Below are 14,391 nucleotides of genomic sequence, written 5' to 3'. Positions count from 1 at the left end.
TACACTGCAACCTGCCTTTGGTGGCTTTTTTGCAGCACCTGTGGCGTTCACTAGTAGAACTGACACACAAAAAACAAAACAACGACTACACCACACACTAACTACACAAGACAACACACTAACTTGAGACTCCAAACATGGTAAACGTCACAAATCTCTCACGTATCAGAACTCTCTCTTTTTGCTCACTCGCTCTCTCTCGCGGTCACTCCTAAAACTGCCCTCTCTTCCCAAACAACCAAATGCCACATGTTGCAATATCATTTTTGATTGGTCGACATGATACATTTTACACCAATAGGGAAGGAGTGTTTTTCTTTTCTTTTTTCACTCACAAGCAAAGCGTGTTAGCTAGCGCTCTCCTTAAAAACGCCGTTTTAACCGTTTCTTCCCGGAGTAAACGCCACTGTTGTATTAAAAAAACAAAACAAAACAAACATCGGTTTTACGTGACCTATCAACGCAATTTAAAAACTGGTATATAGCTTGAAGTCCCCACGTTGGACCCAAGTTGAAATGGAGACTCTGGGTCCGTCGACCACAGAGGGTTAATCAGAAAGCCTTAAGTGGGGCTGGGCCATATCATGCCGTTGACGGTAATACCGGTGTAATTTTGGGCAACGATAGGAAAATGAAATATCGCGATAGAATGTGGGTAAAACGCGCATGTGCAGTGCCTATGTTTACATACGCACATGGCGGTGACGCAGAATGAGAAGAGCGAAACTGGATTGTTGAATGAAACAGATGAACCAGAACTGGTTTGTAAAAATGCTGCAACTTCAGTGATGTGGAACTGGTTTAGCTTTCGTCCGTCAGATACACAACAAAGCACTATTTTTGGTAGAGCATGCTAGCGGGCCGTCGTTATTACCGTGTTGTTTGGAAAATACGGCACACTTAAAATCAATCCTTTGATTTTTCTGAAAATCGACAGTGCCCCTTATAATCCCGTGTGGCTTATGTATAAATTCTGGTTGTGTTTACTGACCTCGAAACGATTTTATGTACACGGCGCTCGAAAATCTGTCAAATGTTTTAGTCCGACTTTGCTAAGCTACGAAGCCGCACCGTTTGATGGATTGTCGGAGCATTACGGCTATCGTAGGCAGGAGCCTCGCGGAGTGATACGTACTGTGCTTCAACGTAATATTACCGTATTGTGTGTGTATAACCTCTTTTTAAGTTTTGTGGACATTATACATGGTTATGCTGAGGATATGTCGGCCAATTTCCACTGGAAATGCCTTTTGGTTAAACTGTCAGCGAGGAATTGCATTTGCACTGTTAATTTTTTTTGTATAACTTAAACAAGCAGCTTTTTTATGTGCATTAAAGTGAAAATACATTGATGGGGGTTTTTGCACTAATAAAGTTGTGGAGTTGTAAAGTATTTTGTCTAGTGTCAATTATATCGTCAGTTATATCGTTATCGCAAATTTTCAAATGTATATCGTGATAAATATTTTTGGTCATATCGCTCTGCTCTAGCCTTAAGTTGGCTAGTTATGTACCGGGCTAATGTTTAAAGCTTTCACTTCAGTAAATTAACTCATATTACTGCTAAGTAATGTTAGCTAAGTTTACAGCATATTCCATAATAGCGCTGCCATACTGCATCACACTCAGTGCATTTCAATCATTTCTCCAGCGAGTTTGATAGCTAGCAAAATAATAATCATAATTTAAGAAAATAGCATGTGTAACGTACACATACTGGAAAATTATTTACTAGCACTCACCTATCATGCGACTGGAGAGCGCAAACTCCACTCTTGTCGTTTTCCATCAAACACTCATTAAAACAGCAACCTACAGGTATGTTGGCGCACTCATCCCCGACTGTCCGAGGGAGGGGCGGGGTCACACGTTGAAAAAGACAGAGGCGCAAGACAGCCCAGGCGGGGAAATTTTGCTTTTACGTTTTGCGACTAATTTTATTTCTCTATCTGATAAGAAAACTATTCAATCAGATAGTTATTTGTGGTGAATGAAATACAGTTACACTTTCAAGCACTTTTAAGCACCACATCTGAAATTCAAGCACTTTTCAAACCTTGAAAAGACAACATTAAAATTCAAGCATTTTCAAGGATTTCAAGCACCCGTACGAACCCTGCCTTCTCCGTGCACCCATAATGCTTTATGTCATCATGACAGGAATCAGAAGCTCAGCTGATGCTGTAACCAACTTTTTGGAAAGTTGGAAAATCACAGCAGTTAATACAATAAAAAGCTTTAATAAAATGACATGTACTTCAATAATATAAAATAACACATACTGTATAAGAACACAGATATCAAGGTAAAAACTGATCTGAAAACAAAACCATTAGAAAAATTCAAATAAGGGAAAATTTAAATAAGTAATATTTTACTCTGAAACTCAGATGAGCAAAAGTAAATGAATAAAATTCACATTTAAAATAAACAGATGTTCACCATTTGGGTGCACAGCTAAAAAAATAAGATAACATGCTAAATGACATAAAACACAAATGTAATTATTTTTTTTTTTTAAAGCGAAAGAGCAGAAATTGGTTTTAAATGTCAGAGGAGCAAATATAATGTGCTCAAATATAATCTGAGGCCTGTTTGTGCAGCTGGGGCTCTGGTGTCAGAGCTGAGTGAGTGACTGATGAGATTTTAAACTGGAGAAACATGTCATTTTCATGCAAACAGCCTGAAGGAAAACATAATAAAACAGTATGCTGTGCAGTCACGTGAGCACTGCGTGTTCTGTGAGCGTTTGACTGAGCACTGCATGCGCTGCAGAGCAGAGCGTGATGTGGAAGGTAAACAGGATTCATTTAACCCTGATGGAAACAGGAGTGTTTGAACAAGATTCGCATTAATCTTCGTTTTGTTCTCCTTCCATCGGGTGTGTTTTGTCACATTGGAAACATTCATCAACTGTCTCCATCACAGAAACCTCATTATGTGCTGAAGCAGCTGTCTGTTATTGTGTGGACCACCATTCTTCAGCCGAGCACACATACACAGGGTCAGGGTCACGGTTAATGGGTCGGCACTGAATTACTCACAGGTGATGGAGCTCCAGTTACTGTATGTGTATTAAAAGCACGGCCAGCAAAATGTTTGTTTAGACTTAAGCAACAACCCTCGAGTCCTTCAGTCTCATTTCTGGTTCCTTTAGCTGTTTTACGCCTTGGAGTCTGACTCGGACTGATGTCAATAACTGTCATTAGAGTCTTTTCCTGGCTCAAAATCTGTGTTTGGAGAGTGATGTTAACATGGTTGGTCCTTGATTGGTATCTTATTTAAGTCTGTATTTTAGTGCCACTTCTGGCCATTTGATAAACATGTAAATATATTTAACTTTGGGTAAACCAAAGGGTGAACACACAGTTTCTGGCAGTTTTCTTCCCTTTGGTTGAAGGTGAAAACATGAAATTTTCCTAATGTGAAAAAACTGTGGATTCTTATTTTGTTGTATTTGAGGAATGGGGTGCAGGATCTTTTTCAGTGCTAAGGAATGCGTTGAAGCCCGAGCTGGAGGTGGAGCTGGAGGTGGAGCTGTTTGATCCGCGTCTGCTGACCTGTTCATGTTGTCTCAGCTAATCCAGTGAAAGCTTCTACGCCCATTCATGCAGTCTTATCTAGCTGTGTACTCTGCGGTCATGAGTCACTGACGCTGACTGATGCTCTGTGTGCTCATGTGCAGGTCTGCTGAGCTCACCTGTTTGTCTCAGGTGAGAGGGTGTGCTGGAAGGCGTGTGGCCCGGTAACAATGTGTCAGTGGAAGTGTAAGCAGGAGTAGGCGTATAACGGTTCCTATGTTCGGGCCACGGTGTGGTTGTGTGTGCGGTTTAAAATTAAAGTGGAATTGTGTCACTGTTATTTCATGTTATACCTCTTTATTTTAGTGTTAATTATTAAAGAGAGCCAGTTATGATGATCTTGAACGGTCTATGTACTCTGAAACTCCACTAAAGCATCTTTGTTTTTGCACATCACTGCAACCTTGAGCAAGTCTTGATTTGAGGCGTCACAGGTGTGAGGTTTCTAGTGCCTGGTGCATAAACCACCAGTAAGTCGGCATCCTGTGCGCTGCTTCCCTTCCTTGCGCCTGAAGGTGCCACCCAGATTTTCAGTGGGTACTTCCCAGTGCCAGGGATAGTGATTCTCTAAACCCCTTCACCAAATGTCCAGCTCATCCTTGTTGGTGCCTCATTGGTGGATCTGTTTGCTGAAGCCATATTATTGGTTGTTCTGCATTTTTCTACTTGATAGCAGCACAGTTTTAAATGTTGTCTGCAGTATGTTTTGAGTTGAAATGCATTGGTCAGATAATATTGCTTTTCCTCCAGGTGTTGTTGGAGCTTTTTGCACCTGGGAAGCAGGCGAAGTAGTGCCAGACACTCCTACTCTGCATGCTACATGCGAGAAATTATCCAAAGTATCCAAAATGATTTTTGTGGCCCTTTATGCAGCCCTTCAGTTCAGTCTGGTACAAGCCAATTTTTCTGCTTTCTCTTTGAGCCTCATCTCCGTAAAAACCAACCAACTTGATGCATGTAGAAGACAAATGAGTATAAAGAAATCTGTCTGGGATGGTTCTGAAGCAGCAGAGTTGGACCCTGGCTCAGTATGGCGCTTTTGATGTGACTGTGCATCATCACAGTTGGTCCACATGTAGTTATTTTTTTTTCTTTTAATATTTATTGAATTTTTCCTTTGGTGCTAAATGACTTTTTTTAGATTTACTATTGGGCTTTTTTTCTGTTTGGAGCCTTATTTTGCACTGTAGAGTAGATGGGAATGGAGGAAGACGGTGTGTGCAGAGTAGCCTTTTGGCTTACTGGCTAGCGAGCGATTTCAGTGCCCGCAGAAATCTTTCATGTGTGTAAAAACCATGGAGTCCATCTTCGATCCTACCGTAAGCAGAAGATATTTTATTCTGTGATATGATTTAAGATTGGAAAGTTTTGAGAACATGTCATTAAAAATTTAAAACCACACTTTACCTTAAAATTTGTCTGATCTCATGTTCATGATAGTCTTCTGGGGTGTCATGTAGAAGGCTTCCACCGTGGCTGCTGTTGCTCTGCTGTTTCCCCTCAAACACATTCAGAGACCCTAAGTTACAGTTTCAAACTGACTCGGATGTCCTGTGAAGGATCATTTCTGGCTATGAAAACTGCGTCTCCAGATATGGCAGCAGTTTTCATTTTAAGAGTCCACAGATTTCCAGGCCTGAGGCAGCACCTCAGATGACGAGGGAGAACAATGGTCATTTTTTTCCCATTCATCAGGTTATGCACCATGAATTTGACCTTCAAGGTCAGGCTGTCCTCGTGGACTTTAACATCCCGAGGCAACTGAGAGACAACATTTAACAGTTAACCAGACACACAGACTTCCTATTTATCATGTTTGCTTCCCTGCCTCTTCATCCATTCCCTGACAATAAAAATATCAAGTTGAACGAGCACCACACCATTGAGGAGACTCAGTGAAAGTGTTCCTGTGGACCGTGTGTCGGTTTTTAAAAGTGGTCCCACCCAAATTTAAATCTTTCAGATTTTCCTTCTTATAGTCTCATAACAGTTTGTTCTCACTTGCTGGTAAAACCCAGGTGTCGATTACATTCATGTTCATTTTAGGTGGAGACGCGGTGCTTGGTGATATTTGGCCTCTGGTCATGAGAGGGGCTGTCAGAGCTGCTAAACAGGGGCCCGCTGTGCTGTGAATGACTCGCGCTGTCTCTGTGTGCTGCAGCAGAAACATTACGGGTCACATCGCCGCCAGGACTTTCACATAAAAGAAGTTCCTGCATTTATTCAGACATGAGAGAACAAGTGAAGCTGCAGGAACATTTATGTAACAGGGGGTGAGAGGGGGTTTTGTTCCCCCCTCAGGCATTTGTTTAGAAGAGGAGCCCCCCAGATCCTGACACGTCTCCTGATCTGTGTCGTTAGCAGATAACCAAGCAATACTCCTCCAAGACACAGGGAAACGGGATATGTGTGAGACCTGCCTAAATCCCTCATCAGTTATAAAAAAAGGTGGGGGGATTAGGTGGGGCTAATAGAGCGTGGATGCTTGTATCCTCCACCTGCGCACCTTTTGGATATGTTATGATCTGGTGTTTCCTGCAGAAATAGTTTGTGGTGGTAAACATTGTCCTGTTGTTGAGTTTTGACTGTTTTCTCTTTCTTCTTTTTCTCTCCAGTTTAAATGAGTAGTATATTAGTCAACAAGAACTAGGGCTGCTCGATTATGGCAAAAATGATAATCACTATTATTTTCACTGAAATTGAGATCTCGATTATTTGACGATATTTATTTAACAATAACAATATATTGAATAATGGCTTTAAAGATTGTCAAAAAATAATATAAAATAGTGTGCAAATACTGATTACAGTGGAAATGTTTGCAATATAAAAAATAAATGAAAAATGTAAACATCTATGTTTAGTGAACTTCAAAATACTGCACAATATTTGATCCACGTCTGACTCTGCAAACCCGTAATGTTTCCACACCACTGAAGTCGTTTTACCTCTCTTTTCAACCAACGGCATTCTTTCTTCAGCAGCCATTATCCTCTCCTCTACAAATAACTTCTGCTTAGCTTTCCGAGCTTTCCGAGCTTCCCTTGGGTCCTCTTAATTGTTGTGACGGTGTTCGAAACGCAGAGAGGTGCGCTCGATTTGCCACACGGAGCAGCGCGAGAGTAAAGCACGAGGGAGGTGCTAATAATCGGCTCAGTCATTTTTAATGATCGTTGAAAGCCCAGATCGTAATCTAGATTAAAATTTGATTAATTGAGCAGCCCTAACAAGAACCTTTTGTAGTGTATGCATGTGTAAATAAATCATATGCACACAATAAGTAGAAGATCAATATTCAGCGGTTTCTTCAGTTAGTTCACGGATGGACTCCAGATTCAGGTAGTGATGGTAGACAGTGTTCTGCTCAGCAGGTGAACCTTTTCTCCGGAGGTTAAGTAGGAATGGACTGAACCTGAACTATGGTCTCCAGCTGCAGTTCTTCCATCTACAAGTAAAATCTTCTGGAGAGCAGCTGAATGATATCAGAGACTGTCACAACAGCAATCTGATCAGCCTGCTGGTGGGAAACATTGGAAAGGCTAGAGCTGGCTGGTTACCAACTTTCAAAATAAGAGCAAGCAAGTAAAGTCTGTATGTAGGGAAATGCTGCTCAGAACAAACAGGTGGGCACAGTTCTTTGATTGGATTGAATTATTTAAAAGTTACCTCAAAGTACAGGATGTGTTCTTTTTTTCTTTTTCTTTTTTTCTTTTACGGAAAGGTTAAAAATAAATCCGGCTGCTGGTTCTGCTCTGGCGTCTGTCTTTTGTTTTTCATTTGGCTGCGATTATACGTGATGAATGACACAAGCAGATCTTCAATCAACACAAGTCTAATTTGAAGGGAGTGCTGGGAATTCGAGGAGAGCCCGGCAGAGTCCCCGGTGTTCCCATCATAAACGTCCGGGTAGTAGTGGTGGTGGTGGTGGGGACTCCATGTCATCCTTTCAGAGCCTCAGTCATTGTGACCTTGCCAGTTTGTCTCTGTTTTCTACACACAGAGGCTCTGAAAGCAGTTTTTCTCTGAAGCTCCTGGAAACCACAGACAGATTCCCAGCAGCACCCTGGAAACCAGCACAAACCCCTCGACCCTATCCTGGTCTCAGTGGTGCATCAGCTTCTCTGTGGAGTCCTGCACAGTGCTCAAACTGTTCACTGAAGCTGGAGTCTAATACAGGGTTCGTACGGGTGCTTGAAATCCTTGAAAATGCTTGAATTCTAATGTCGTCTTTTCAAGGTTTGAAAAGTGCTTGAAAATGTAACTGTATTTCATTCACAATAAATAGCTATCTGATTGAATTGTTTTCTTATCAGATAGAGAAATAAAATTAGTTATTAGCTAACATTACTTAGCAGTAATATGAGTTAATTTACTCAAGTGAAAGCTTTAGCCCGATACATAACTAGCTAACTTAAGGCTTTCTGATTAACCCTCTGTGGTCGACGGACCCAGAGTCTCCATTTCAACTTGGGTCCAACGTGGGGACTTCAAGCTATATACCAGTTTTTAAACTGCGTTGATAGGTCACGTAAAACCGATGTTTGTTTTGTTTTGTTTTTTAATACAACAGTGGCGTTTACTCCGGGAAGAAACGGTTAAAAACGGCGTTTTCTAAGGAGAGCGCTAGCTAACACGCTTTGCTTGTGAGTGAAAAAAGAAAAAGAAAAAACACTCCTTCCCTATTGGTGTAAAAATGTATCATGTCGACCAATCAAAAAATGATATTGCAACATGTGGCATTTGGTTGTTTGGGAAGAGAGGGCAGTTTTAGGAGTGACCGGCGAGAGAGAGCGAGTGAGCAAAAGAGAGAGAGTTCTGATACGTGAGAGATTTGTGACGTTTACCATGTTTGGAGTCTCAAGTTAGTGTGTTGTCTTGTGTAGTTAGTGTGTGGTGTAGTCGTTGTTTTGTTTTGTGTGTCAGTTCTACTAGTGAACGTCACAGGTGCTGCAAAAAAGCCACCAAAGGCAGGTTGCAGTGTAAACGCTGAGTGACACACCTGCTGTCAGACCTGCAGGTTTATCCCTGCGCTGTTCTCATCTGTTATAGTGGACACAAACTATTTTTTTGGAGTTGCATAAACAATTTGTGTGCCTTCTTATTTGAGAAAGAGCACCTGATTGTTCTGTAAATAGTTTTGAATGGTTATATAAAAAAAACGTCTGAGCCTTGGCTGCATTTTTAGGTAAATAGTACCATATAACTTTGTTGTTTGCAAAACTTGTTCATATTTTTTTTTTTTTTTTTTAAATGTCCAATTTCTATTTGCATTTCAAGTTATGAAAATGATTCGTTAAACATGCTTGTGGTTTTTACAGTCAAAAATATCACTTTCTACTTGTATTTTAAATTTTCTCTGAATTTAGATAAATTGAACTGAGGTGATGCAAATTGAACCATGCAATCTTTTTTTTTTTTTTGAATTTGACCCTGAAAAAAGTGTACGAACCCTGCTAATAACAGGCTTTAGGCTTGGGGTTTCCATTTTCCCACTATCAAACTGAATCATGTGACGTTCATGACCGGCTTAGTCACTTAGAAACTCCAAAAATGACTCGCATTAATCTTCTCGAGCTTTGAGAACTTTGGAAAAAAGCCTTCATCTCTGTCACCATCAGCTGGTTTCCAGTCTGAGCTGTCATCAGGTGACCTATAACAGCAGGAACTCTGCTTCAGGCGTTGGCCCATTTCAGCATCTCACTAGCCCACTGCCATACATTATCTCTGACCCCCGACCCCAAACTCAGAGGTCTCTCCGCTGTGATGATAGCAGCAGCTGTTTGTCTCCAGCTGTGACCATCGACTTGTTTCAGACTGGAGGCTGTGGGAGTCAGTACAGTTCTGTATGGGTCTTTGTTCCCAGCCGGCAAACTGTTAGCGGTGCGGAGTCACATGTGGGACTTGTTAGGGCAGTAATGGATTCAGCAGAGGCCTCCAGTGCCCTTCAGTTCAGCCATTACTCTGCATTCACGAGGCAGATGTTTTTAACAGTGACCACATTCAGCCTCGGTGGCAGCAGGAGCCAAAAATGATCCTTCAGGACTTTGATGCAAGGGTCCCTCGGTTACTCCTTAGAGTCAGCTGATGGACTCATCTGCAGCTGTTTTCATACCTGATTTCAGTGAATACTTGTCAGAAACACTAGACATTCCAAAATTTGAGGAGACTGGAGAGCAAAAAGATTAATCATAGGACTGATAAATCAGCCAAATGTTTCAGAGCATTCATTGATCGTCTGTGTTGTTGGACACATTTTCTCTGGGTTTACATTAAAACAAATAGCATGTCTGTTGTTTTCATTGAGGACACCTTGACCTGCTGGTAGAACTAAAACAAATCATTTTTTTAAAGATCATTTTCCTTTTTTGTTTGTGCGTGTGTGTGTGTGCACGCGTGTGCTCGCAAGTGAAATTCTTTGCATCTTTGCATTGTTACTCAAACGTTCTACGACGTCTGAGAAAATGAGTGTGCATATTGTCTGTCTTGGCTTACTGTATTCAACATGTGAATATTTGCGGGCACCCTGAGCACACTCGATCTTATCTGATCTTGGAACCAAAGTGGGATGTTGCCTGTTTAGCACTCGCATCATAGACCACCTGGGAATTGTGCTGTAAGCTTAGGGGCGGCTGTTGGACGTCTGTTAGTCGTAGGTTTGATCCACGCTTCCCCCCGGTCTGTGCCGACGTGTCCTGGGGCAAGATGCTGAACTCCTGATTATCCCAGTGCATCCTTAATGTGTTTCTGAATAGGTTTCTGAATAGGTAAATTTGTTTACTTTAGTGCATTAGTGGAAAATGTAATGTGATTAGAGTAATCCATTACAAAGTAATTCATTAAAACAACACTAAACCTGAGGGGTTAGAAGCTTTAAAGCCTTATTTTTGGGAAAATTAACCAAACTGAGTCTTTTTAATGAGATTTGCTCAAAAGGCTACAAGTGGAAAGTCTTGTTTCTAGAAGGGCTTTGCTTCATGTCTGTTCACAAAAAAGTTACCTTTTTTAAACTTTTATTTAACAAAGAGGTCCTTTAATTTTTTTCTTCCTTAAGGAAAGAACATGAAGAGACACGAGACAGAAATAAGGCAAATCAGGACAAACAAGTAACTGAATACAAATACAGAGCCCAGCTTAGGAATGTCAGTTTCATTCTTCAGTGCAAAGTAAAATGATACATAAAGGCTGAAGGTTAGTTTCTGCCATTATCAGTGAAACTGAACTGATCATAATGGAGTTGGGGCTGATAAACAACGCCAGCTTTTTCCTAAAAATACATAACGAAGAGAAGACTTTAGAACAAACTGAGTCTGTTTGTATTATCAGAGTTTTAAAGTGAGAAAAACAGCACACGTCCACTCTGAAGTAATTAAAAAAGATAAAGTTAACTGTAGCACAATATAAAAAGCTATCACTGTGCTCATCGGTGTGCTGTGTTTATAGCAGGTAATACTGGAAAGCAGGCCTGGCACATTCTGAGGAAGGTGCAAGTCACATTGACACAGCACTAAAAATCATGTTTTACTGTGTAGGAAGTTAAAATGAGCTGAAAATGGTTTAGAACTGCTTCTTTGAATCAAACTGTTTTAAGTCTCAGGAGCACAATACAGAAAAGTAACCCTGCTCATACTGGAGCTATCGAGATTTCCCCTGATAGAGGATCCCTCTCCACCTGCTCCTTCTTGGGTTTCTCCTGGGTTTTATTCTGTAGGTTGTGACGAAACTGAATTAACTTTGTTTGGTATTTAAATTATTTATTTGCAGCATTTGTGACTTGAATCTTTTTGATGTACCTTAAAAAGTTCTGCCAGCAGAGAGTGACAGAGAGGAGAGGTGAGGTGAGGAGGGCGGGGGAGGATCCAGAGATGCATGATTGGCGGCTGGTGGGCGGGGCTTAACATGTGAGAGGCTAGACTGAGAGTTGCAGTGAATCAGACCTCACTGGAGGCGAGACACACGGCAGACAGACAGACAGACAGGAAGAGAGGAGCTAAAATGGTCTTAAACTGGAATATACAGCGACTGACAGCACACTGCAACCATGGTAAGATCACACACACACTCAGTCTCCAACAGCAGTCTGCAGCACATGGTGTGTGTGTGTGTGTGTGTGTGTGTGTGTGTGTGTGTGTGTGTGTGTGTGTGTGTGTGTGTGTGTGTGTGTTGACCGAGGTTCGTTGGGGAGGGGACAGGGGTGTTGGGTTTCCATCAAGGTGTATTCTGAAACATTTGTCCTCAAGTGTGCGTGCGTGCGTGCGCGTGTGTGTGTGTGTGTGTGTGTGTGTGTGTGTGTTCAGTCAGTTAAAAAGTCCTTGCAGTGGCTGTGTGTGTGTGAGAGAGTGTGTTTGTGTGTGTGTGGTTTGGAGCAGAGTCTGCGTTCAGCTGAAATAAACCTCTAAACTCAAACCTCTTGAGTTCTGAGTTCAGACTCAAAGCAAAACAGAGAAAAGCAGAATCATCTGTTAGTTCAGCAGTTTAAAATGTCCATGATTGGAAAAAGCAAAACAAATGCAATAAAACGAGTATGTAACAGTTCACAAGGACAACTAAAGTGCAGTAAATAAAAGCAGCAGTAAGAGCTTTTTTTGGATGCACATTTAATTGGAGTCCCTGTCTTCACCCTCTCGTGTTTTTTCCAAACTTTCCAAACTCTCAGATCTTTATTTTAAAGTTTTTAAGTGTCAGTTTGAATTGTGGTTGAAGGTTTCCATAAAAAAAAACAAAAAACAAACAACCCCCCAAAAATATATATCCCAGGACCTTTGTGTGTCTTTAATGAAGAGCTGCAACCACGTGAGGGCTTTTCTCTAGCCTTCAGAGAAACCTGGGGTTAAATGTGAAATGTGGTGATGTTGGTGTTTAATGCGTTTAGCTGTTGTGGGCTGTCATGATGCTGGTTTGGATTCTACTCCTGTTATGTCCGTCAGCTCCTCCTGAAGTCTTTTGTTTGTTTTGGTCCTGTGGTCAGTGCGTCACCTCTCAGGATTTCCTTATAGGCTGTAAACCTAGCTTGGTTTTCTTACTGAGCTGTTCATAGAGTTGTAGTTTTATTATTGCTGACAGTTATGACTGTTTAGCATCAGATGGACTTTTACCAACGTAAGTTCATTAAGGCCACAACTTCTTATACTTAATGTAAATGGGAGTCCTCCTCACACCCAAGAATAATTATGGAGTTCCACAGGGTTCTATGCTAGGACCAATTTTATTTGCATTATGCGTGCTTATATTATATTATTTGAAATAAAATACATTTTCATTCTTGCTATGAAGATCATATCAAGCTCTATTAATCCATCAATCTGGACAACACACACCAATTAGATAAATTGCAGAAATGTCTTAAAGACCTAAACACCTGGATAGCTTCTGATTTCCTGTTTCTAAATTCAGATAAAACTGAGGTTATTGTACTCGACCCTAACAGTCTTTACTTTTTCCTCCTGTAACACTGTCAGGAATGGGGGGTTTTTTTTCTCTTTTGACCAGGATATTTTCTTCAGTGTGCGTGTTAAACAAAATATGTAGGACTACTTTCTTGTATTTGCGTAATATCTTTAAACTTAGAAATCTTCTGTCTCAAAGTGACCCTGAAAAACTAGTTCATGCATGTACTAAGTCTACACTAGACTACCTTAATTCATTATTATTGGGCCTGTCCTTAAACTACCTGAAAGCCTTCAGTTACAGGGATTACTGACTCTCTAAATCTAGAGTCTAATTTAATATATTTATCCTCACAAGTTCTTAAATAATCAAGTCCCATCTTATTAATACTTAATTTAAACCTCTGTGTTGAATCTTAAGCTCAAATCTACTTCTTCAGTCTGAAAAAGTCACTCAGGTTTCTCCCACTGAAAACGCCACGTCCAGATTAGCAGAATCAACTTTTTGGGGCATGTTGAATTAATTTCTCCTTGTCATTTTAGGATCATTCACTGTTTTTGTTTGTTTGTTTGTTTTGTTTTGTTTTGTTTTGTTTTGTTTTGTTTTGTTTTGTTTTGTTTTGTTTTTTGTTTGTTTGTTTGTTTTTTAAAATGGTGAACCTACAGTCGGGATCACAAGGTCTCTCCTGTGGTCATGAAATTTCTGCTAGCAACAAACAGTGACCTGCAAAGTGACTCAATACGAGTGACTCACTTCCTGTGTGTGAAGCCCCTTCACAGTTAGGAAGGAGGATTATCCAGGTGGTGCTCATTGGTTAATGACTTAAAGTCACATGTTAGCCAGTAAGCATGCCGCTTCACTGTCTGCCCCTCATTTGTCGCAGCTAGGGTCACACCTAACATCAGGATGGCAATGGCACAAAAACCTCTCTGCCTCGTAATGGATTTAACTGACAGTCTGTCTTTCATGCTATAGAAACGTTGCAGTCTGTGTGTAGGCTTTAATATGGGGGTGAACAGAAATGTGGGTGTTTATTATTTATTTAAATTTGTACCTGTAGTGTTTTTGTAGTTTAGTTCACTCTGGGGTCATGAACTAACATCAGACCCGGGGAGCACATTTTATCACTCTCAGAAGAAGGCGAGACAAAGTTTCAGTGAAAGTTCACAGTGTTGGTTTGACCTTCAGTTGGTTCCCAAAGAGCCACAGCAGCGTCCCTCCCTGCAGTACATCCCAGTGCCCATCTGGCAGAAAAGAAATACAACACAAAACTGTTTGCCACAGATATCTCTGTCTTTTCCGTGAGCTCTTATTACACTGTACACTGTGAGGTTTCTCACTGCTGGCCAGAAAACTGTACAACATTCACGTTTTTCCAGTTTTATTTAAGTGTAATAAACAGATCGAGTTGCCTGAACAAACTGCG

The 14,391-nt window shown here is 40.9% G+C and overlaps 1 protein-coding gene across 3 annotated transcripts in view; it reads left to right on the top strand.

Moving 5' to 3' along the window:
- Window positions 1-14,391, top strand: part of plekhg4 (pleckstrin homology domain containing, family G (with RhoGef domain) member 4) — a 92,734-nt gene that overhangs the window by 23,169 nt on the left and 55,174 nt on the right. The window contains exon 1 of one of the 3 annotated variants that reach the window (XM_039613724.1): window positions 11,491-11,622. The exons of the other annotated variants lie outside the window; for them this stretch is intronic. Within the exon in view, the coding sequence (XP_039469658.1) occupies window positions 11,620-11,622 (3 nt within the window). The 5' untranslated portion in view covers window positions 11,491-11,619. Of the gene's footprint in view, window positions 1-11,490; window positions 11,623-14,391 lie in introns of those variants that run through there. 3 annotated transcript variants of the gene reach the window in all.

The sequence above is a fragment of the Oreochromis aureus genome, linkage group 1 (assembly GCF_013358895.1).
Source record: "Oreochromis aureus strain Israel breed Guangdong linkage group 1, ZZ_aureus, whole genome shotgun sequence".
NCBI lineage: Eukaryota > Metazoa > Chordata > Actinopteri > Cichliformes > Cichlidae > Oreochromis > Oreochromis aureus.
The sequence above is the reverse complement of the archived record's forward strand: the minus strand, read 5'-3'. Positions and strand labels throughout refer to the sequence as shown.